This window comes from Geotrypetes seraphini, chromosome 4 (assembly GCF_902459505.1).
Source record: "Geotrypetes seraphini chromosome 4, aGeoSer1.1, whole genome shotgun sequence".
Lineage (NCBI taxonomy): Eukaryota > Metazoa > Chordata > Amphibia > Gymnophiona > Dermophiidae > Geotrypetes > Geotrypetes seraphini.
Window position 1 is genome coordinate 140,844,764 of NC_047087.1, and position 24,188 is coordinate 140,868,951.

The 24,188-nt window shown below is 46.8% G+C and overlaps 1 protein-coding gene across 2 annotated transcripts in view; it reads left to right on the forward strand.

Annotated features, from left to right (window-relative positions):
• FHOD1 (formin homology 2 domain containing 1) overlaps positions 1–24,188 on the forward strand; it is a 471,898-nt gene that overhangs the window by 281,093 nt on the left and 166,617 nt on the right. For both annotated transcript variants that reach the window (XM_033940727.1, XM_033940726.1), the window contains exon 4: positions 13,788–13,855. In XM_033940727.1, the coding sequence (XP_033796618.1) occupies positions 13,788–13,855 (68 nt within the window). The remainder of the gene's footprint in view (positions 1–13,787; positions 13,856–24,188) is intronic.

The window sequence follows — 24,188 nt, forward strand, 5'->3', positions numbered from 1 at the left end:
CATGTCCACATCTGTTGTTTTCCATGTAATACGAAGCATTTCTTAGAAATATCGTATGGGAAGCCGTTTTACTGAGTAAAGCATTATATTCTATTCTTAGGGCACGCAGTTTCATAAGACTGTGCAAATCAGAGGGGTGGGTGATGTGATGTGTTTCTAAATTTTTAATCTTGAGTTCAAATTCCCTGATCAAGCCTAGGGATTTTCTTTTGAGAAAAGCAGCACGAGATTTTATTTCACCTCTAACGTATGCCTTAAAAGTGTCCCAAAGTGTCACCCAAGAAATGGACGAGGAGATATTAAATAAGAAAAAATCTGTAATGGCTGCAGAAATATATTCCACAAATTCTGGATCTTGTAGGAGCGTATTATTGAGTCTCCATTGACGGTAGGAAGTAGAAGTAGATATATTCTTAAGGGACAGTAGAATTGTTGCATGATCTGAGATGGCAATTTCTTTAATATCAGTAGAGTTCAGATTGGTAGCTAGGGAGGCACTAATTAGAAAATAATCTATACGTGAGTAAGTAGAATGTGGGGGTGAATAATAAGTGAATGAGTGATCATTAGGGTGTGTGATTCTCCAAGAATCAATTAGATCAAATTGAGAGATGAAATCATGGAGTTTGAACCAGGATCTAGATTTTTTATAAATAGCATGTGATTGACGATCTATAGAAGGGTCAAGGACTAAGTTGAAGTCACCCCCTATTATATAGGAGGATCCTTCTGTGGTTAAAAGAAGATCAGAAAGTGTGTCAAAGAAACTTGGAGTGTCAGCGTTAGGGGCGTATATATTCAAACATGTAATAGGTTTCCCATTTAATTCTAAGGAAAGCAGAATCCATCTACCCAAAGTATCAGAGCTGTGATTTATAATCTTAATATCTTGTCTACGTTTTATGACTATCATGACCCCATTCTTTTTATCAGTAGCAGGAGAGAACACTGTAGGGAAAGCCCATGAAAACTGAATCTTGGATGAGTCTATAGCAGAAAGATGTGATTCTTGAATAAAAGTAATATCTGTTTGCAATCTGGATATGTAATCACTAATTTTCTGAAGCTTAACAGGATTATTAAGTCCCTTAACATTAAGGGAGCTGAATGTCAAAGCCATAATGTGAACATTACATCAATATGAAAATAGCAGGAAAAAATGCATACATATCTGTATATTAGTATATGTAACTCCCCTATGAACTATATGATAGTGCTTGTCAGTTATAATTGGGAAAAGCATGTTAACAAGGAGCATACAAGACATGTGCGTCAGACTCTCCATTGGTGAGAAGGTAAAACAATACAATATATCTGATATGTTAGGGTATAGCAAAAGTGGGAAGCAAACCCTATGCAGCAGGAAATAATAACATTGTAGAACCACCTGTATAAGCATAATAAAGATCAAGCTAGTCTTGTGCAATAAACAGCAGACTAATAAAGAAGTAAGTCTCAAAAGCACGTGAAAAAACAAAAAAGAGACACAAACACATAACAAGGATAAGAAAAATATACTTAAAATATTATCTGATTGATATGTATAAGTAGTAGAGAACAGACAATTGGTGAAATAAGTAAAACGGGATAGAGAGGCCACAAAGGCTAACCCCAACTAGCTCAACGCTGACCGAAAAGTGTATGTTAGCTGGATCAGAAATAACTAATAGATCTAACAGGAGCCTAACAGTTCACAGTAAATGCAGGCTAATAATAACATAAAACACTGAATCATCTACAATGCTTCATAACCTAAGCATAAGGAAAAAACAACTCTGTAATAATTACAGCAAAAATAACCACATCATCGGATTATAGCAGGCATAACACAGTGCTCTTCCAAGCATCAGAAACTACATTCCCTGGGTGGAGTATCCGAGTATCTCAGGTTTTATCAATGGTACTTGGAGCCTGTGCTTCCAGGAAGTCAGCCAATTCGTGTGGATGAGAAAAATTCTTGGTGATGTTATTGTAAGTAACCCGGAATGTGGCAGGGTAAAACATGCCATATTTGGCTCCAATTTGCTTCAATTTAGGCCGAAATTCCAACAGAAGTTTGCGGCGCTTAGCGGTTTGTTTGGACAAATCAGGGACGATGAGAATGTTATTTCCTTCATATTTTAATGGTTGCTGAAGTTTAGCCAATCTCATGATGTCCATAACCTGAGTATATCTCAGCAAGCGTGCCACAATAGGCCTCGGGTGTCTAGCTGCGGCATCCAGCACATGTGTGGGCACTCGGTGCGCACGATCAATTTCCATTTCGTGTTGAAAGGTGGTATTAAGAAGCTTAGGTATCATCTGTTGTAGGAAAGCTATGGTGTCTTTCCCCTCTCTCGACTCCGGGACACCCAATATGCGTAAGTTATTTCGACGAGATCTATTTTGAGCATCTTCAAGCTCATGTTCCAAGATGGCGATTTTTTTTACTTGACGCTGTAAGTCTTTTATGTTAGCTGCATTAACTTCGATTTTTTGCTCTGCCGTGTCAATTCTAGACCGGCACACAGCCATTTCCACCTTGAGGGAAGCCAAATCACTTTTGATATCTTCTGTGTTTTGGTTGGTGGAAGTGAGCAGATCCCGCATGGCTCGAAGTTCGGCCATGACAGTGTGGAGCGAGTCATCGTCTTCTTTTGCCGGCGCTGTTTTTTGCGGCGAGATCGGCTCAATACTTTTCCTCTTACCAGATTTTGATGCAGCCATCGTTCACTCACTCAGCGATATTGTAGGCTCAAGTAAATTGAACGCGGAAATCGCGATTGGAAGCTTTTTAGTAATTCGGTCGGCGGAGCACAGTTATCAGGCTGCCATTTACTGTGGTGCTCACTAGCGCCCCCCTCAGAGCAGTGTTTTTCAACCTTTTTTGGGCAAAGGCACACTTGTTTCATGAAAAAAATCACGAGGCACACCACCATTAGAAAATGTTAAAAAATTTAACTCTGTGCCTATATTGACTATATATAAAGTAATTCTCTTGAATAGGAATCAAATAAACACAAAGAAAGTATTTTATAATTACTTTATTATGAAATATTAAGTAAACAGAATAGTGAAAAATTATAAAATACTTTATTCAGTGCGAAACCTGGGCCTGTTTGGCTGAACACAAAGCTGATATTCTGGCTGGAATCGAAGAAAGACACACACGTAGCTCTTCGTCAACAGCTCTCAGTCTCTCTCTGTATTTGGTTTGTATAGCATACAAAAATAGACAAATATACCCTCCATCCTTTTTATTAAACCACAAGAGCAGTTTTTAGCGCAGGGAGCTGCGCTGAATGCCCAGCGCTGCTCTTGACGCTCATAGGCTCCCTGCGCTAAAAACCACTATTGCGGTTTAGTAAAAGGTGACCATATTGTAAAATATAGACAGCAGATATAAATTCAGAACTGTGCATAGTAAGTGAAGGGAAGTTTTCATCTCTGGGAATTTACCCAGTTAACTATTAAGTTATTTGGGCAAATTCCTTTGAAAACTGTGGTAATACTGCCTCCACTTTGCTAAATTTAAAATAAAATCATTTTTCCTACCTTGTCTGGTGATTTCTGGTTGCACTTTCTTCTTCTGACTGTACATCCAATCTTTCTTCCCTTCTATCAGCCTATATGCTTTCTCTCCTCCACACCTCATTCCCTCCCCCAACTTTTTCTTCCTCTCTCCCTGACCTTTCTTTCTTTTTTTCTGTTTCTCTTCTTTCCTTCTGTTTCCCTGCCTGCCCCCTTTCTTTCTCCCTGCCGTTCCCCAAGCCACTGCCACTGCCCATCGGGGAACAGGACCCACCAATGGATAACAGGCCCCAAAGCCGACGCCGACGCATGCTCTCCCTGACGTCAATTCTGCAATCGGAGAGGAAGTTCCGCCCAGCCAGGCAGCGATTGGCTGGCCCGAACTTCCTCTCCAACTGCAGAATTGACGTCAGGGAGAAGAAGACTTATCGGCTCGATAGATTAGATCGCCAAGACAAAGTGAGTCCTGGGTGATCGACTCACTTTGCCTTGGCGAGCTACTGGCGCCCCTGCCTCGGGCCCCCTGTCAGCTCCGGGCCCCTGAATGCAGGACTGGTAGTACTGCCCTGATGGCGGCCCTGCGGCACACCAGGCAACATCTTGCGGCACACTAGTGTGCCGTGGAACAGCGGTTGAAAAACACTGCTCTAGAGCTACTCAATTAAGGAGAAAAGAGTTTTTGAAATTAAAAGTTAAAGTTTTAGCTCTAGAGGCATTGTTTTTCTTGAAATTTCTATGCCAATGTCTTGTTAAGATACAGGACAATGAATTTGTATTTTGGGATCCCATTCAATTACAACAATTTTTAATTGCTCGAGAACAGAAATGAGTTAGTATTTAAGAGCTTTTTGTTTCATGACTGAGATTTAAGAGGAGGAAATTAATAATCCCTTTTGAGTAAGGAAGGCTTCGCAATTCATGAGGGCAATCGTGGAATCATTCCTTTTCTTTTACTTATAAACTTGTTTTTGAAAATGTATCATGTCTCCCCATTAATGTGGGAGGAATTATGTATGGAATGATAATATAATGTTATGTTTTCTTTTGTTTAATGTAACAATGTAAAAGATTGAAATTTATAAAAAAAAAAAAAAAAAAAGAAAGAAAGGGAGGGCAGGGAGAGAGAAAGAAAAAGGGGGGGGGTGGCAGGGAGAGAGAGAAAAAAAAGAAAGGGGAGGGGGCAGGGAGAAAGGAAGAAAAAGTTGGACTCATGGAGGGACATAGGAATTGGTTGGGGAATGGAATGAGGTCTGGAGGAGAGGAAGCACGCAGGAGGAAGAAAGAAAGAAAGATTGGATGCACAGTCAGAAGGAAGTGCAACCACAGACTCATGAAATCACCAGACAACAAAGGTAGGAAAAATGATTTTATTTTCAATAGTGTTCAAAATTTACATCTGCTATATTTATATTTTGCAGGGTACTAGGGAGCTAAGTGTCATTGTTTCTGTGGTGTTTTACTGTATACAGTTTGGCTTCTTGGCAGTTCAATTTAACTTTTATTTACATATTTAACCTTTATTTATATATTTTAGTTTGTGATTACTTATTCCATACTGGGTGAGGGTGTATCTCTGTTCTGTGTGAATGAAAGACATGGTTTTCTGTTAGCGTTGACTAGCCTTGTGTGGCGAAATGCATCAGGCATGGTTCTTGGGAGCACCTTGAATAAACCTGATTTGAATCTCCTTATTGTCTGCCGATTTTCTTTTGTTTCATATTGGATTCTTTGGTGGACTGCTTGGCTTGTTTCGTTACAAGTCAACATACATGGAGTGGAACATACTAGAGGAATTACAGATTTGGTTGTTTATACATATATATGGGTTATAGTTGGTCGACATAGAGTGAGGCAGTTGAGCGGTGTTGTAAACTTGGTTATTAATATAGACTTATATTTCAGATAGTATTAGTGCTTTACAATATATTTGAACACTTTTATATACGTATGGAAAGGGTTCAGAGTTAAAGTCCTGGGTAAGTAGGTGGGAAGGGAAGGAAGGGGAATTTGTGTTTGGGGGTTGCATAGAAGAAAAACTGTGCACTGGTATGCTAATCTTTGTTTGTTTTGAATTAAAAAGAAAGAAAGAAAGAAATACAAGTGGAAATAAAGAAGTAAATAAGAAAACAGATAGTTGGGGGCGAGGCAAGGCCAGGGAGGCCCAGTGTACTTGTGTGCCTAGGGGCACTCGAAGAATTAATCCTGCCCTGGGTGGGAGAGGCAGGGAGAGATCCCGGGCGGCGGTCAGCCTGCATACTCCCAACAGGCGGCCCGCGTACCCCCTAGGGTACACGTACCGCAGGTTGAGAAACACTGCTCTAGCTGATAGGGCCATTTTTATAAAACATACAGTATGCATACCTTTAAATTTGTGTTAAACCTGACATAATATTTTGTCCCCATAAATTGGGAATAAATGTGTAGATTTTCATCCCACCCAAGCCACAACCCCTTGAAATCTGTGTGGAGTGAGTATGTAAATAGTGGTTTTCTGAAAATTGGTATATAGACATGTGTTCAATGTATACATATCCACATGTAAATAATAGCAAATACACGTTTCTCAGTTACTGACCTTATCCAAATTCAAGATCAAGGAGAGTTAAAATTAAGTGCACAAATTATTTCTTTGCCTATGTGAGCTCACAGTCTAAATTGTGCTCATTTGTGGTTACAAAGAGCGTTGGTAGAATTTGAACGCTGGCTTCCTGGTTCTCAGCTTGCTGCTCTAACCACCAGGCTACTCTGCCAACCCATGACCTGATGGAATAATTTCAAGGTTTAACTGTAACTATCAAATTTTCAGTAAAAATTGAAGCTTAAAAATGGAGTCAGAGAAAGTATTGCTTATAACAGTGGGATCTGGATAGGCCCTGCTGTCCGCCTAAATACTTCAAGACCCTCCTCTTTGCTTTACCAAAAACATACTACAGTCTTCTAGTTGGTAAAAATTTAGCCGCAGCTCAGTTTATTAACCATAACCATAATAACATATTTCAACTTCATTAACTTTATTAACATTATATTAAGAGCTCTTCCCGAGCTACCAAATGAATGAGTTTTATTCCCTCGACCCCGCCATCACAGCAAGAGTCAGAGGGGTGGCATGTCCCTCATGCCCCTTTTTCCGGGTCACCTGACCCACTGGGCATGGCTGCCTACCGTCCCAATTCTCATCACCTGATGAGCACCATGACCCAGTAGCTCGGGAGATCCTTACAGGACCCCCCCCCCCAAAAAAAAAAAGAGCTGCGACCACTCACTCCAACCCCAGCACCCTTTCACAGCACACGGTGAAATCATCCAAGAGGAGATCCCAACCGATATCTGACAAATGGACCAGTCCTGGTGATAAAGACCCGCACAAGACACATCCACCCAATCGTGCAGAATCTGTCTGCCCCCTAGAGACATCACCCACTTCCCCACCTGTCGGTTGAACTTCGCCAGCCCCCTGGTCCAACTTTGAGATGGCAGACACCGGGGCCGGGGAATAACATCCGACCATACCACCCATGTCCAAGGAAACCAGTCAAAAAGCACCCGCAGGTCATCCTTGATCCAGTTGACAAGCTGCCTTCCCATCATTACCCCCAAATGAATCAGGAGGACGTCCGGCTGGAGAGGGCGATAGCGCAGGTCCGCCAACAAAGGCAAAAGATGATGCCACCACATACCGCCACCGGGACACGCGCACTCCACGATGCCCTAGCCCGAGATGGCGTCTACCCAGGTGATCCACTGCTCTTTCACCAGCCCAGTGAACAAAGGAATGCCCGACAATTCAGATCGAATAACCTCTCCGTCTGGCATCTGCAAAACAAAGCAACAAACTCACCATGACAGTCAAGAGGCTTGCCACACGAACATTGCTATAGAGTCGGAGCCACAGCCGCATCGCATCCACCCAAACCGGCGTGGGTAGTGTCCCCTCAACGCCCTCATTTTCTCAGGCCAGCAGGCCAACCCGCAGAACGATTGGGGCATTTGAGAACGGAGTGAGGCTGACCACATTGAGAACATGCGTGCCGGAACCGGCAGTCCGAGAAGGGGCATCCGGTTTTATTAAACCACCAGCAAAGATCAGCGCCCCTCCGAGCCCCACCCCCCACCCCTGACCGAAATGGCCGACCACCGCCCGCGCTCCACTGCAGAACCCGACCACCCGCTACAGGAGCATCTACAGACTTCGCAGACATATGTGTAAGCCATAAGTTAACATACTGTGTGCCCCACGACATACAAGTGTTCTCCTCCATTTTGTCCCTAAACGCTTCGTCAGAATTCAATCACGCCCATCCCTCGAAGTGCTGATAAGCATCCATCACCGAGTCAGCGTAGGCTAACAGCAAACCATAATCCCCCGGATGCGCCCTCCCCCAAACACTCGCCAACCTCAAGAAGGAACACATCCAATTCATAATGAACTGCGCCACCGGCAATGGGTTGGTTTCACTAGACGCACGTTTAGCTTTCTTTCTACCGCGCCGGTGGGCCCTGCCCTCCATGAGCTGAAAAATATCTAAGCAGGACCGATACCGAATTTTATGCTGCAGAGCACGCAGAACCTTCTCCAAGATTACCGTCAACACTACTAACGCCGGCACACCCCTGCCTGCCCCCTGCAGTACCGCACCACCCCTTGTTGCAGAACCACTCTCCCCAGCAGGCGCAATAATGGAAGAAGTGGAAGAAGAAGATGAAGCAGAAGAGGAAGAAGAAGAACCTGACGATGACTCCCTCCGCTGCCTACGCCTATCCCTGCTCCCCTTCTTCCTAGACCTCTTTTCATCAGCAAGCAGAGCAGGCGCCACATTATCTGATGATGAAGGTCTAGCGACGCCCGCCGACACCGAGCCGACACTCCCAGCAGGCCCAACTTCTGATGTTGATCGCAAAGCATAAACAGTGGAGCCACTACCAGCAACCACCTCTGAAAACGTGGATCCTGTAGCACCACCTCCAGCAGCTATGCCTGCCATCGCAGGGTCGATCGCCGTTGTCTCCACCAGGCCGTCTCGCCGCCACTGCTCCCCAACTCCTCCGACATCACTGGAAGAAGGACCACCAGCCGCCCTGGTGTGATCTGGGCACTCAGGCATCGACGACGAACCCTGGGAAAACAAAACAGAGCCAGGAGCCGAACCCGGAAAACTCCACCTTGGCACCCCCCAACCAGACCCCCCACTCCCCACTGAGCCAGGACCCCCTGTCTCACCTGGGTACCCCCACCACCCCATGCAGGGAACGCAGAACCAGGTCCCCAGCCTTGTGGTCCCTCCCACCAAGGGGACGTACTCCACGGAGGCCCCCACGGACCCGGGAATCTGGCAACCAGGAACCCATCCCCACACCCACAGGGGTCTGTGGCCGCACCATCTCAACACCACCAACGGCCGCCCAATTCTTCACACAGGAGGGCCGAATCTGCTCTCCACTCTCCGGCACCACCCCTGAAGCAGGAAACCCCGCAGCAGCCTCAAGCCCAGCCAGAACCCAACTGGGCCCCGCAAACACCTGCTCTTCCCCACCAACAGGCCCCCGATCACCCGCAGCGCATGCTGCGCTAGAGCTGCGACCTGCCGGCCGAGTGGAACCTCTACCGCTCGACTTGGTCCTCCCCCTCCCCTTCAACAAACCCCACTCAGCAACCCTGTCGACTGACCGCCCCCGCACACCCAGACCTGAGCCGGCGATCGCAAGGGCAGATAGTGCCTCAGATTTGGACCGCCGCTCAGGCCTACCGCTACCACCGCCACTGCTGCTACCCACCTGCTCCTCCACATCTTCCAATAGCGAGTCTCCCGCCCGCAGTGAGATCTCCGCCTCTCCCTCCGACACACTGTCCTCTCATGCTGCCATGCTGCCTCCTGCTCAGGTAGAAAATTGCCGACGTGCCGGAAAACAGAAACGCCGCCCTGGAGGACCTCGGAAGGAGCAGAGTCCTCCAGGTTCCCTTCTTTATGTCCTTGCCCCTCCCGCCTGCAGCTAATCATATTAAAATTGTATTTTCCAGACAGGCCCGCCACCCAATCCATATCCCAGCTTTCTATCTTCTATCTAGCCCTTTGCCCCCCCTCCCCTGCCGATGGGCAACACGAGGGCTCTACCAGCCCTGTGTTACCTTCCGCCCATTGACACGGGGGTCTTGGGCTCCCATTTCTGCTTGCAAGAAAAAATTTTGCATAGCTAAGAAAACAAGGAAGACCGATAAGAATACACTTTGGAATGCTGCCTCCTCTTCTTATCTAGGATTAAATGGAATTAGCAAAACACTCAGATGAATTACTAATGAGACAAAAATGCTGCTCATAGAAGAGCTAAGGTGGAGACCAAAGTTAAAGCAAACATCCAAACTATATAAAATGATACAAGAAGTTAAAACAAATGTCAATATTTTTCAAGTGGTTCAGATGTTAGTTTTCCTAATTGAAATTGTGTTTTAAGGATTTAAAGAGATTTGTTGAGTAAAGTCATCTTTTGTTATGGAAAGCAAGATTTATTGATTTACCAAAATGATGAATGATTGTAGAGAGTTGAGAGAGAGAGGTTTAGCCAGTAGTTTGCCTAATTTTCAAAGCTAACTCATTGTTGTTAGTGTATGTCATATGCCAACGGTTCTTAACATATCACTCAACAATTGAGAGGGCTTATTACAATTAGTAATCCTTTCAGAGTTAGATGTAAAGTTTGGCAGAAAAGTCCATAAAGCCTGCCAGTCAGTTTCCTTGGGCAGTTTTAAAATAGTACAGCTTTTGACCAAGGCTTTAGTTTGTGGCAACCTTAGGAAAGAACAGAACATTCACGGAAAAATAATGTGCAAGTGAAAATGTGTATAAATGTATAAAAAGTATAAATGCCTGCTAAATAAAGTAGTTAGATTTTCTTGTATAAAAATTTTGCCCATGCTCCTCATGATGCGGACTTGATAGGTTGATTTGTATTGTTTCTTTGGGGCTTTTTACTTGAAATTCCAGTTTTCTTAAATGTTATTATGCAACAAATGAAGAAATCTCAATAAATAAAAAAAATCCCCCCAAATTGACACTTGGATGGGGTTTTTTTTTCTACAAAACGTCCATGTTCTGATAATCGAAACAAAGAACTTAGACATTTTTTGTGATGCTCGCTCTCCAAAATGTCCAACTCTTAAAGGAGCATGTTAGAGATGTGTTTTAGGTGGGAATTGGGTAGGCTGTGGACTGGGTTAGATATTGATAATCAAACCTTTTGCAGGATGTCCTAGATGGAACTTAAATGTTCTAAGCTAGACTTGTTTTAGAAGCATGGAAGTGCCAAAAAGGTATCAAAACTGACCGATTTCACTGGAAGAGATTAAGTAATGACCTCCACCCCCCCCCCCCATGCACACACTCTCGGTAGTCACTAACCGCCTCCCACCCTCCAAAATATGAATAAAACAGTACATACCTGTCTCTAGAACAGTGGCAGGTATCTTAAGTAGCCTGGTGGATGGGCTAATGAGCCATAGAGGGTAGGACCCAGGCCCATAAGACACACTAACCACTACATTTATGGTGGAAATTGTGAGGTCAAAGAAACATCCAAGTTGAAAATGTCCAAATCTAGACCATTTAGATATAAGAGGGGCCAGCATTGTAATGAACGGACCTCATAGACATCTCAATAGAGCAGTGGGGCACCTTAGAGGGCACTGCTATGAATTTCAAATAAACGGTGCCAGCTATACATCTCATTATAACCCCTTATTATTTATGGTGATCCCTCTAAAACTCCCCTAAAATGTACTCGACCCACCTGTCTCCTGCTCCAATAGCCCTTATGACTGCAGGTAGTGGCCTCACACTTTCCACCATAAATGTAATGGTGATGTGTGATGCTCTGTTAATCTTTCCCATACCGGATGCTGCTATTCAAGACAGGTATGTACTATTTTATTCATATTTCCAAAACCCACCAAAATCCTACTATACTGCAATATAAGTGCCACCTGCAGCCATAAGAGCTATTGGGGTGGGAGACAGGTGGGTACAGTAGGTTTTAGGAGAGTTTTGGAGGATCACCATAAATAAGGGGATTATGGTGAGATGTGTATCTGGTACCCTTTATGTGAAGTAGAGAATGACATGGGAACAAATTTTTCCCCGTCCCCATGGGAACTCATTTTCCTGTCCCGGAGAGTTCTTTTCCTCTCTCTGCCCCATGCCTGCAAGCTCTGTCCTCATCTGCACAAGTCTGAAACACTTTAAAATCATAAGTGTTCAAGGCTTGTGTGGATTCCCTCCCATCCTCAAAATATTTGCATGAAACAGTACATATCTTTCTCTATGATAGCTGCAGATACTATGGCCAGTTCATACTATGGCAGGTCTCTGGAGTAGCCTGGTGGACAGTGCAGTGAACTCCAGAGGAGACCCATGCCGAAATGCCATCCTAACTAGTTCACTTGTGGTGGAAACTGTGAGCCTACCGAAACCCAGTGTACTGCCGTATAGATGACACCTGCAGGCATAAGGGCTATTGGGGTGGTAGACAGGTGGGTACAGTAGGTTTCGGGGAGTTTTGGAGCACTCACTATATAATGTACAGGGTTATGATGAGATGTGTATCTGGCACCCTTAATGTGAAGTTCACAGTTGTGGCCCTAAGGATCCCCATTGCTCTACTGACATGTCTATGTAGCCAGTCCATTAAAAATGCTGGCCCCTCCTATATGCAAATGGATTGTTTTGGATAGTTGGGGTTTTTTTTGTTTTTTTATAATGGCAATAAAAATTAGATGTCTAGCTGGAAAAACATCTAGCTGGGCTATTTAAAAAAAAAAAAAAAAGAAGAGAGAGATCTTGTGGATTAAAAAATGGACATTTTTGTCACCCAACTTTTGGATATTTTGTTCAAAATGTCCAAAGTCGGACTTGAACGTCCTATAGAAAATGCCCCTCAAAGCATCTAAATCAGCAGTTATCAACCTGTGGGTCATGACCCCTTTGGGGGTCGAACGACCCTTTCACAGGGGTCGCCTAAGATCATCGGAAAACACATAAGAACATATTTCCGATGGTCTTAGGCAGTGTTCTTCAATCACCGGTCCATGGACGGTTGCCGGTCCGCAGGGCTGGCATGTCCATTGGGCCCAAGACAGCATTCTTCAGCCGCTAGTCCACGGTGCAATCAACGCGGCGTCTTTGGGCCAGCTCCCTGAGTGCTGCAGTTCACAAAGCTGTGGGAAAAGGCTCCTATGCGCCTGAACTGTAAGCCTTCTCTCTGATGTCGCAACGTCAGAGGGAAGGCTTCCAGATGAGGCGCGGGACGCGTGCAAGGAGCCACTGCCCACAGCTTTATGCAATGCAGCACTCAGAGAGCAGGCCCGAAGATGCTGCATTGATCGCACAGTGGACCGGCCTAAAGATAACACCGGGGGGCAGGCCAGAAGGCAAGGCACATGGAGGGAGAGAGACAACAACGGTAGGGGAAATGCTTTTATTTTTTTATTTAGTGATTGATTTGTCTGTTCAGGAAGAAATACATTTGTTTCTTTTCCTCTGGGGTCGTACTGCTTGCAGAGTCTTGCATCTTAGGGCTTGTTTGTAAATATTAGTACTTTTAGTTTTTGGTCCTGCATTTGCATGGGGTTATCTGTTTTCTGGTATGAATGAATGTTAAAAAGCATACAGTGTGCTTTGTGTATTTTAATTTTGTGCTTAACCATTATGTATTGTTAATACAATTATGTTGTGTGTATATATGAAAATGAATGGAAAAAAATGGTGTTACAATTAGTACTATTATGGGGCGGGATCTGGGGCGGAAATTAAGTGGAGATGGGCATGACTTAGCCCAGTGTTCTTCAACTGCTGCTCCGCGGACCGGTCCACAAAATAATTATTTTATTTCCGCCAGTCCATAGTTGTCAAAAGGTTGAAGAACACTGGTCTTAGGAACTAAGACACCGCTCCTCTATCTGTCTCAAGGTGGGTCCGCCCACATACATTTATTTGTAATTATAAATAAATATTTAACAATATATAATTACATATTGTTTTTGTGGTTAATCACTATGCTTTAATTATGTTCAATTTGTAACAATGAAAATACATCCTGCATATCACATATTTACATTACGATTCATAACAGTAGCAAAATTACAGTTATGAAGTACCAATAAAAATACTGTAATTTTATGGTTGGGGGTCACCACAACATGAGGAACTGTATTAAAGGGTCGTGGCATTAGGAGGGTTGAGAACCACTGATCTAAAGGATGATCATAATTTGGTTGCTTTTATATTTGACAGAAAAACTGTACAATTCTAGTGGTCCTGAGCTGAGAAGATCCCTTTTCTCACTGAAACAGTTATTTCAGGTAAGGACAATACATTTAAATATTATCAACAGAAGTTATACTTGTGGTCAAAGTCAGGTGTGCTTTTAAATGGGGAAATTGCAATGTTGCTAAACTGTTTATTCTCCTATTACATCATAAAGATGAGCCAAGAATAAGTCACATGATTAGCAGCTGAGATTCTGGCAACCTTTGACTGAAAAAAAGTAATTTGGGTATGTTGTACTGTGCATTGGTAGTGCTGTGAAACTCCTTTTACATGCTATACATCAGGGGTGCTCACACTTTTGGGGCTTGCGAGCTGCTTTTAAAATGACCAAGTCAAAATGATCTACCAGCAATAAAAATACTAAACATATACCCCCTCTTTTACTACAGTGAACTAGCCGATTTAGTACGCACTAAGTGCTAATGCGCCCGTTATCTTCTATGGACGCGTTAGCATTTAACGCGCGCTAAATCAGCTAGTGTGCCTTAGTAAAAGACCTCCCCCATATTTATTTATATATATACCAAGTGCACCTCTTCTGTCCTCCAGACCTCGTTCCATTCCCCAACCAACGTCTCTCTCTGTCCTTCCAGGAGTCCAGCTTTTCTCTCTCTCTCCTCCACCCTTATTGACAACATGTCTCCCTCCTCTGTTATGATTGTGCATCTCTCTGTTCTTCCTCAGGGTCTTTCCCCCTCTTTCTGCACCTTCCATAGTCCAACATCTACCCCCCTCTCTTCTGCCTCCCCTTTGTTTCAGGTTTCTCCTTCTCTCTATCTTCCTTCTGCTAACATTTTGAGTCCTCCCACCTTTGGTTCAGGTCTTTGTCTCTCTCACTCTGTCTTCCCTCTCCCCAGGGTCTGGCATCTCTCTTTCCTCAGTTCTGGGTGTTTCCCCTTTCTAACCCCTCTAGTAGTCCAGGATCTGCCCTGTCTTCCCCCTCCCTTTTGGTTCAAGGCTGCTTTCCCCTTCTCCTCCTTAAGGTCCTTTTGTTTTCCCCCCCTCCCCCGATCTAGCGTCTCTAAAGCAACCCCCATCCACCGGGGCCCTCGCGATAGGCACAGCCTTACCTCAGCTGCTTCCCGCACACAGTGATTGTCAGGACCTCAGACCTCTTGATTGCAACTGTCCTCATCTCCGTTCTTCCCTCTGGGCCTATCACAGTCGAGTTAATTACAGCAGCCTGCAGAGCAAACATAGCAGGCTGCCGTTGGCCTCTGTAACACGTTCTCTCTGCCGCGGTCCCGCACCTCATCTAACGTCAGGGGTGGGACTGCGGCAGAGGGAATGTGCTACAGAGGCCAATGGGAGCTGCCGTAATTAACTTTCAACTGTGTTACACCTATCTTTAAAAAGGGATCGAGAGGTGACCCGGGAAACTACAGGCCGGTAAGTTTGGCATCGGTTCGGGGCAAGATGGTAGAGGCACTAATAAAGGACAGCATCTGTGAGCACATTGAAAAAAATGGATTAATGAAAGCGAGCCAACATGGCTTCTGCAAAGGAAGATCGTGCCAAACAAACTTACTGCACTTCTTTGAGGGGGTAAACAGCCAGATGGACAAAGGGGAACCCATAGACATCATTTATCTCGACTTCCAAAAAGCCTTTGACAAGGTACCCCATGAGCGGCTACTTAGGAAGCTGTGGAACTAAGGGGTGGAAGGGGACGTACACAGATGGGTTAAACACTGGTTGGCAGGCAGGAAGCAAAGGGTTGGAGTGAAGGGTCACTACTCGGACTGGAGGAGGGTCACGAGCGGAGTTCTGCAGGGGGTCGGTACTCGGACCGCTGCTGTTCAATATATTTATCAATGACCTAGAAACGGGGACGAAGTGTGAAGTTATAAAATTTGCGGATGACACTAAACTCTGTAGCAGGGTTAGAACTGTGGAAGAATGTGAGGACCTACAAAGGGATCTGAACAAACTGGAGGAGTGGGCGATTAAATGGCAAATGAACTTCAATGTAGGGAAATGCAAGGTCATGCATATAGGGAAAAAGAACCCGATGTACAGCTACCAAATGGGGGGATTAGTACTAGAGACAAGTAACCTTGAAAAGGACTTGGGTGTGCTTGTGGACACAACAATGAAGTTAACAGTACAATGCGCAGCAGCCTCAAAGAAAGCAAACAGAATGTTGGATATAATTAAGAAGGGTATTACAGCCAGAACGAAGGAAGTTATCATGCCGCTGTATCGTGCGATGGTGCGCCCGCATCTGGAATACTGTGTCCAATATTGGTCGCCGTACCTAAAGAAGGACATGGAGATACTTGAGAGGGTTCAGAGAAGAGCGACAAAAATGATAAAAGGTATGGAAAACCTTTCATATGTAGACAGGCTAGAAAGGCTGGGGCTCTTCACCCTGGAGAAGCGGAGACTCAGAGGAGACATGATAGAGACTTACAAGATCATGAAGGGCATAGAGAAGGCGGAAATGGACAGGTTCTTCAGCCTATTGGGAACTACAAGAACAAGGGGGCACTCTGAGAAATTGAAAGGGGACAGGTTTAGAACCAATGCTAGGAAATTTTTCTTCACTCAGAGGGTGGTAGACACCTGGAATGCGTTTCCGGAGGATGTGATAGGTCAGAGTACATTAAGGGGATTCAAAGAGGGTTTGGACAAGTTCCTGAAGGATAAGGGGATTGAGGGATATAGATATAGGTAGAGATAGGATTATGGAAGGGTATAGATAGAAGAAAAATGGGGATTGAAAGGTTTTAGACAAAGGATCACTTACAGGTCATGGACCTGATGGGCCGCCGCGGGAGCGGACTGCTGGGCACGATGGACCCCTGGTCTGACCCAGCGGAGGCAACTTCTTATGTTCTTCTTATGTTCTCATGTGATAGGTCCAGAGGGAAAACGCCTGGCTAAAAGATGCTAAAGATGCTAGGCAGAATACTGGCTCAGCGATCTACCGGCATTGCCTTTGCAATCGACCAGTAGATCGCAATCGACATTCTGAGCACCCCTGCTATACATTATTCAGTCTCACAGAATCATGCCCTCCTGTTCCATAGGTTGTCATTTTTTTCTTATCCATTTATTTGTTTAGTAGAATAAATGTCAAACATACAGTATGGGGCTCATAAATATAAAAAACATCCAAAAGGGGGCCTAAATCGGTACTTGAACGATCAAAAAGCCAGGTCGTCCAAGTACTGATAATCAAAGCTGGTTTTAGATGTATCTAAAACCAGCTTAGGCCTTTCCCCTGCTTCTAAAGGCCTAGAACGAAAAGAGGCATTTTTAGAGGAGGGGAAAGGGTTGGAGGTGGGCAGGAGGTGGGCTGACCTAGACTTAGTCGTACAGCAAGTATAATCAAAAACTTGAACAGGTTACCTAGTCGTAACTTATACGTTTTGATTTAGACCAAGTCAAAACAGGTATAAGTTCTGAAAAGGGGCCGCTGAGCTAATCGCGGCTGTTGTGATCAGCTCAGCAGCCCCGGCAACCTGCCCACCCCCTACTGCAACAATCGCAGTAGGAGAGATACGGGCAGGAGAGATCCCAAGCCCTATTGCCCACGATGCAGCCCCCCGAACCCCTGATCGACCCCCCCCATGACATCCCCCCTTACTCATAATCAGTTGGCCGGGCGGACGGGTATCAAGCCCGTCCACGCGGCAGGCCCACCATCTGCCGAATGGCAGCCCTTAGGGCCTGGTGCCTAAGGCCCCGCCCACAGGAGGGGCCTTAGACGCCTGTGTCAACCGGAATAGGCCCAGTTGTCTTAGGCCCCTCCCACAGGTACCGGTTGGCCCAGGTATGTAAGGTCCCTCCTGTGGGCAGGGCCTTAGACACCTGGCCGAATCAAGCCCTAAGGCCCACCATTCGGCAGATGGCAGGCCTGCCGTGTAGACGGGCTTGGGACCCATCCGCCCGGCCAACTGATTGTGAGTAAAGGGGGGTGTCGGGGGTGGGGGGGGGGCTGGTCGGGGTGAGGGGGGCAATCGGGGGTGAGGAGGGACAATCGGGGGGTGGTCATGGGGGGTGCATTGTGGGCAGGAGGGCCTGGGCTCCCTCCTGCCCGTATTTTAGGGGGGTGGGGGGGTCGTCTTGGGCAGGAGGGTTGGGCTCCCTCCTGCCCGTATTGGTTCAGGGGGGGGGTTGTCGCGTCTCGGCAGAAGAGATTGGCTATCTCTCCTGCCGTGATAGCGATCCCCCGAAGTGCCATAAATTGCGGTATTTCGGGGTGAGGATTGCGCCAGGGGAGATGAGGCATCTCTCCTGCTGCGATCGTTTCGGGGGGGGGGGGGGGGGGACACGGACATGGCCGTTTAAACTGCTGAATGTAGAGGTAGGCTATTCTTAAACAAAACCCTCATTTTGGATGTTTTTTTTGAGAATGGACATTTTCCCTGCTGCTACTTCTGCGTTTATGCCCCTCCACTTGTTTAAATATGCAAAGAAAATGTGCAGAGTTTTTCAGATCGCTTCATTTCCTTAAACACATTTGTTGGAAGGCAGTTGTATTTTTGTTTAAATATATTGTTGAAGCAACCCAAATGTTTCATAGATCTGGACATAGTAATCTTAAAGGTTATATAGCGCTAGGAGTATAAATAAAAGAGTGAAGGTAATAGACAGTTGTCTGATCTGTTTTTCTAGCCTTAAAGACATTGCAAGGGACAGACACATTATAGATTATAGCTGCTTGAAGGGTTTTGAAAATAGAAGGGTTAATATTCAAAGTGAGTTAATCCACCAGGAGCTACTTCTGCCATGTTAAAACACACTGAGCAGATATTCAAGGGCATTTAACCAGTGCTACTGAATATTTGTTTATTATTTATTAAGATTTTATTGCCTATTTGAAGAGTAATCTGGATATAAGCATTAAAGGGCAAGTTCTGTAAAGGATGCCTAAAGTTAGGCATCCAAATAAATTGGATAATAAGCCCAATTAATGACTTTAACAAGCAATAATTGGAAGTTAGACAACCAAAGGTTGTGCGCAATTCAAAAAATAGGCATCCACAATTTCGTGGAGGCCCATCGGAAAAAGGTGTGCCTAATGGGATTGGCGTGGGAATGGCTTTGTATAGATGTCCATTTACAAAATCGCATGCCATTCAGCATCCTAACGTGCCTACATTCTCGCCTAAAATGTTGGCATTGCAAAAGCAGGTCTACTTTTGGGCTTTAGGTGGATGCAAATTAGTGGACGTGTGACATAGGTGTGCCGAAGGTGTCCACATATAGGTGAACGGGGCTTCTATTTTGGGGGGGTAAAGAGGACTCCAGTTTGAATAGAAAAAGTTGTTTAATAAAGCATTACTCAAGCACAAAAAATATATACTGTACTAGTCTTTAAGCCCGTTACATTAACGGGTGCTAGAATATGTGTGTGTGTCTGTATTTCTTTCTCTCTTTAGCCTATTTCTGTATTTCTTTCTTTCTGTCTTTCATTTTCCTCGGCTGTCCAAAACCACCCCTTGCCTGATCCCCCTGTACATTCTCCCTTCCTTTTTCTTCCTCTGTGTCCACCACCACCCCTTCTCCCTTTGTTTTAACTCCCCAATGTCCAGCAGTAGGCCTACCTACCTTTTTCTGCCTCCCCTGTCCATCAGCACCTCTTTTCTACTCCCCCTGTCCAGCAGTAGGCCTCCCTTCCTTTTTTTGCCCCCCCCCCCCGGTCCATCAGCACCTCTTCCCATGTCCAGCAGTACCTCTTTTCTGTTCCCCTTGTCCAGCAGTAGGCCTCCCTTCCTTTTTCTGCTGCCCCTGTCCATCAGCACCTCTTTTCTACTCCCCCTGTCGAACAGTAGGCCTCCCTTCCTTTCCCCCCGTCCATCAGCACCTCTTCCCCTGTCCAGCAGTACCTCTTTTCTGTTCCCCCTGTCCAGCAGTAGGCCTCCCTTCCTTTTTTTGCCCCCCGTCCAGCATCACCTCTTTTCTACTCCCCCTGTCCAACAGTAGGCCTCCCTTCATTTTTTTGCCCCCGTCCATCAGTACCTCTTCCCCTGTCCAGCAGTACCTCTTTTCTGTTCCCCTTGTCCAGCAGTAGGCCTCCCTTTCTTTTTCTGCCTCCCCTGTCCAGCAGCACCACCTCTTTTCTACTCCCCCTGTCCAACAGTAGGCCTCCCTTCCTTTTTTTGCCCCCCCCCCCGGTCCACCAGCACCTCTTCCCCTTTCCAGCAGTAAATCTTTTCTGTTCCCCTTGTCCAGCAGTAGGCCTCCCTTCCTTTTTCTGCCATCCCTGTCCATCAGCACCTCTTTTCTACTCCCCCTGTCCAGCAGTAGGCCTCCCTTCCTTTCCCCCCATCCATCAGCACCTCTTCCCCTGTCCAGCAGTACCTCTTTTCTGTTCCCCCTGTCCAGCAGTAGGCCTCCCTTCCTTTTCCTGCCCCCACTGTCCAGCAGCACCTCTTTTCTACTCCCCCTGTCCAGCAGTAGGCCTCCCTTCCTTTTTTTGCCCCCCGTCCATCAGCACCTCTTCCCATGTCCAACAGTACCTCTTTTCTGTTCCCCTTGTCCAGCAGTAGGCCTCCCTTCCTTTTTCTGCTGCCCCTGTCCATCAGCACCTCTTTTCTACTCCCCCTGTCGAACAGTAGGCCTCCCTTCCTTTCCCCCCGTCCATCAGCACCTCTTCCCCTGTCCAGCAGTACCTCTTTTCTGTTCCCCCTGTCCAGCAGTAGGCCTCCCTTCCTTTTTTTGCCCCCCGTCCAGCATCACCTCTTTTCTACTCCCCCTGTCCAACATTAGGCCTCCCTTCATTTTTTTGCCCCCGTCCATCAGTACCTCTTCCCCTGTCCAGCAGTACCTCTTTTCTGTTCCCCTTGTCCAGCAGTAGGCCTCCCTTTCTTTTTCTGCCTCCCCTGTCCAGCAGCACCACCTCTTTTCTACTCCCCCTGTCCAACAGTAGGCCTCCCTTCCTTTTTTGCCCCCCCCGGTCCACCAGCACCTCTTCCCCTTTCCAGCAGTAAATCTTTTCTGTTCCCCTTGTCCAGCAGTAGGCCTCCCTTCCTTTTTCTGCCGCCCCTGTCCATCAGCACCTCTTTTCTACTCCCCCTGTCCAGCAGTAGGCCTCCCTTCCTTTCCCCCATCCATCAGCACCTCTTCCCCTGTCCAGCAGTACCTCTTTTCTGTTCCCCCTGTCCAGCAGTAGGCCTCCCTTCCTTTTCCTGCCCCCACTGTCCAGCAGCACCTCTTTTCTACTCCCCCTGTCCAGCAGTAGGCCTCCCTTCCTTTTTTTGCCCCCCGTCCATCAGCACCTCTTCCCATGTCCAACAGTACCTCTTTTCTGTTCCCCCTGTCCAGCAGTAGGCCTCCCTTCCTTTTCCTGCCCCCACTGACAAGCAGCACCTCTTTTCTACTCCCCCTGTCCAGCAGTAGGCCTCCCTTCCTTCCCCCCCGTCCATCAGCACCTCTTCCCCTGTCCAGCAGTACCTCTTTTCTGTTCTCCCTGACCAGCAGTAGGCCTCCCTTCCTTTTCCTGCCCCCACTGTCCAGCAGCACCTCTTTTCTACTCCCCCTGTCCAGCAGTAGGCCTCCCTTCCTTTTTTTGCCCCCCCCCCCGTCCATCAGCACCTCTTCCCATGTCCAACAGTACCTCTTTTCTGTTCCCTTTGTCCAGCAGTAGGCCTCCCTTCCTTTTTCTGCCTCCCCCTGTCCATCAGCACCTCTTTTCTACTCCCCCTGTCCAACAGTAGGCCTCCCTTCCTTTTTTTGCCCCCCCGTCCATCAGCATCTCTTCCCCTATCCAGCAGTACCTCTTTTCTGTTCCCCCTGTCCAGCAGTAGGCCTCCCTTCCTTTTCCTGCCCCCACTGTCCAGCAGCACCCCTTTTCTACTCCCCCTGTCCAGCAGTAGGCCTCCCTTCCTTTTTTTGCCCCCCCCCCGTCCATCAGCACCTCTTCCCATGTCCAACAGTACCTCTTTTCTGTTCCCCTTGTCCAGCAGTAGGCCTCCCTTCCTTTTTCTGCCCCCCCTGTCCAGCAGCACCTCTTTTCTACTCCCCCTGTCCAACAGTAGGCCTCCCTTCCTTTTTTTGCCCCCGTCCATCAGCACCTCTTCCCCTATCCAGCAGTACCTCTTTTCCAAGTTTATCCAAGTTTATTATAAAGTTTTTTTGGTTTAAAATGTTTTTATTATGAAGGAGCATACAGACAAACAATCAAACAATGGAAATACAACCGAACAATAATCAGGTACAAGGTACAAGGTACAATGTGAGAAACGGTACACAATGCAAAGGCATAAAGGCCAGGAAGGAAGGATAGAGGAGAGAGGAACTGGACCATCCAGGCACACAAAATGAACAACAAGCCCCCCCCCTCGAAACTCCCCAATATCAGCCAGTACCCGCAAGACCCAAAACCCACAAAACAACCATGAAGAAGAACCAGTCTGGCCGCATACCTCCTTCTTTTTCTCCGAGAAGAAGCCCCCCCCCACCCCCCCCAACCCAAACCAAAACCACCCTACTACCCCCCCCCCCCAGCGACAGGAGAGTGGAGAAAGAAAGAAAGCAAGGACAGAAAGAAGAATGAAAAGACAATAAGGAAACGACAGAAATGGGAGAAGAAAGTAACGAGAAGAGAAAGGGAAAGAAAAGAAAAGGGAACAGCCTCAAAGGGGAGCAGCAAGCGCAGTAAGCTCAGCAAGAGCCCGCTCCCAGATAGACTGATACAACAGGGTCTGCCCCCCCGGCTGTCCCCGTACACCCCTCAACTCCCAAAGGGCCACCTCTCTCAAGGCCCGATGCCACCCCACTAATACCGGTGGTTCCACATCAATCCATTTGCTAAGGACCCCCCGCTTGGCGACCAGGAGAGCAACATAAACAAATCGCCACTGAGCAGCAGTGAAACCCTGATCCAAAAACTCCACCTCGTGGCCCAAAACCAAAATCCGATAAGACCACTGGACTGGCACCCCCAAGACCCGAACAAGAAAGTCCAAGACCCCATTCCAGAAAACACTCAGGGACGGACATTCAATGATCATGTGCAATAGAGTGCCCGACGCACGCGCACATTTCGTGCAATCCGCCGAATCCCACAGACCCGCCTGCAGACCTCGAAGCCGAGTAAAAAAGGTACGATGAAGCAATTTGAACTGAAGTTCCTGGAGCTGTACACTGCGGGCCCCCGAGGTAACATTGGAGAAACATGCTTGAAGCTCCCCCGACGTGACCTCCTCCCCCAAGTCTCCAGACCATCGAGCAGCCAGGTCAGGCAACAAAGTATTTGCCCTCTCCGCCCTTGCCGTCCGATACCAAAAGGATAAGGAATTGAGAGCCGGAGGAAGGGACAAGAAACTCAGGTCCACCCGTAGGAAGGAGCCACCCCCAGGAGTACGACGAAGGCTAGCCATGTAAAAATGCCTCAACTGGAGGTAAGCGAAAAAGGGCATACGCGGCAGGTCCCACTGAATACGTAGGGTGTCATAGGAGGGAAAAACAAAAGGATCAGAGCTCAGCGCAGACACATGACCCAGGCAGAAACAGGAGCCAAATCGCGTCTCCACTCCCGCCGGGGCTCCCACCCCCGGGGGAAAGTCAGGATTGTGACTGATCAGTTGAAGAGCCCAGTTGCCCTGTCCCCTACCAATCCGATGTCTCCACCACCGCAGTGCCCTACAAAGGGGAAGGAACCAGACCGAAGCAAGACCCAATCGAGGGAGCCTCCACCGGGGGCAAGTCAAACAAGCAAAAGCTCTATGGGGTGTCGTCCAAGAATCGAACAGCCCCCCTGGGGCAAAACGAGGAACATCCGTAAAGAGCTCATGAACCCATCTCATCAGGGCAGCGACATTGTACAAGCGTAGATCTGGTAAAGCCAGCCCCCCCCCCTTCCCGACCCAGAGTAAGCGTCCGCCAACTAATTCTTGCCCTCCGGTTGTGCCAAATGAAGGAACCAATAGTAGATCGATAGAAACGTTCATCCACCGCCTTAAGCCAAATAGGGATCATCTGCAAAGGATAGAGAAGTTTGGGGAGCAGCACCATCTTCACCAAAGCAATTCTGCCGCACAAAGAAAGAGGCAGCTCGCCCCATCGCACACAAGATTCTTGCAATGTTTTCAATCGATCAGAGATGTTCCGGCGATACACAGTGGGCCAGTCTGCTCCAAGGAAAATACCCAGATATTTGAGTTCCCCCGCAGCCCAACGGAATGGAAACCCAGGATCAGATCGCGAGGCACACGGGGAGGAAACTGGTAGGGCCTCTGACTTACTAAAATTAATGCAAAGTCCCGAAAATGCCCCAAACTGCCCAATAAGGGCAGTCAGACAGGGAATCGATTCCCGCGCCCTACTCACAAATAGCAGCATATCGTCCGCAAAAAGAGAGATCTTACACTCCTCAGCGCCCACCCAGATACCCGAAATATCTGAACAAGTCCT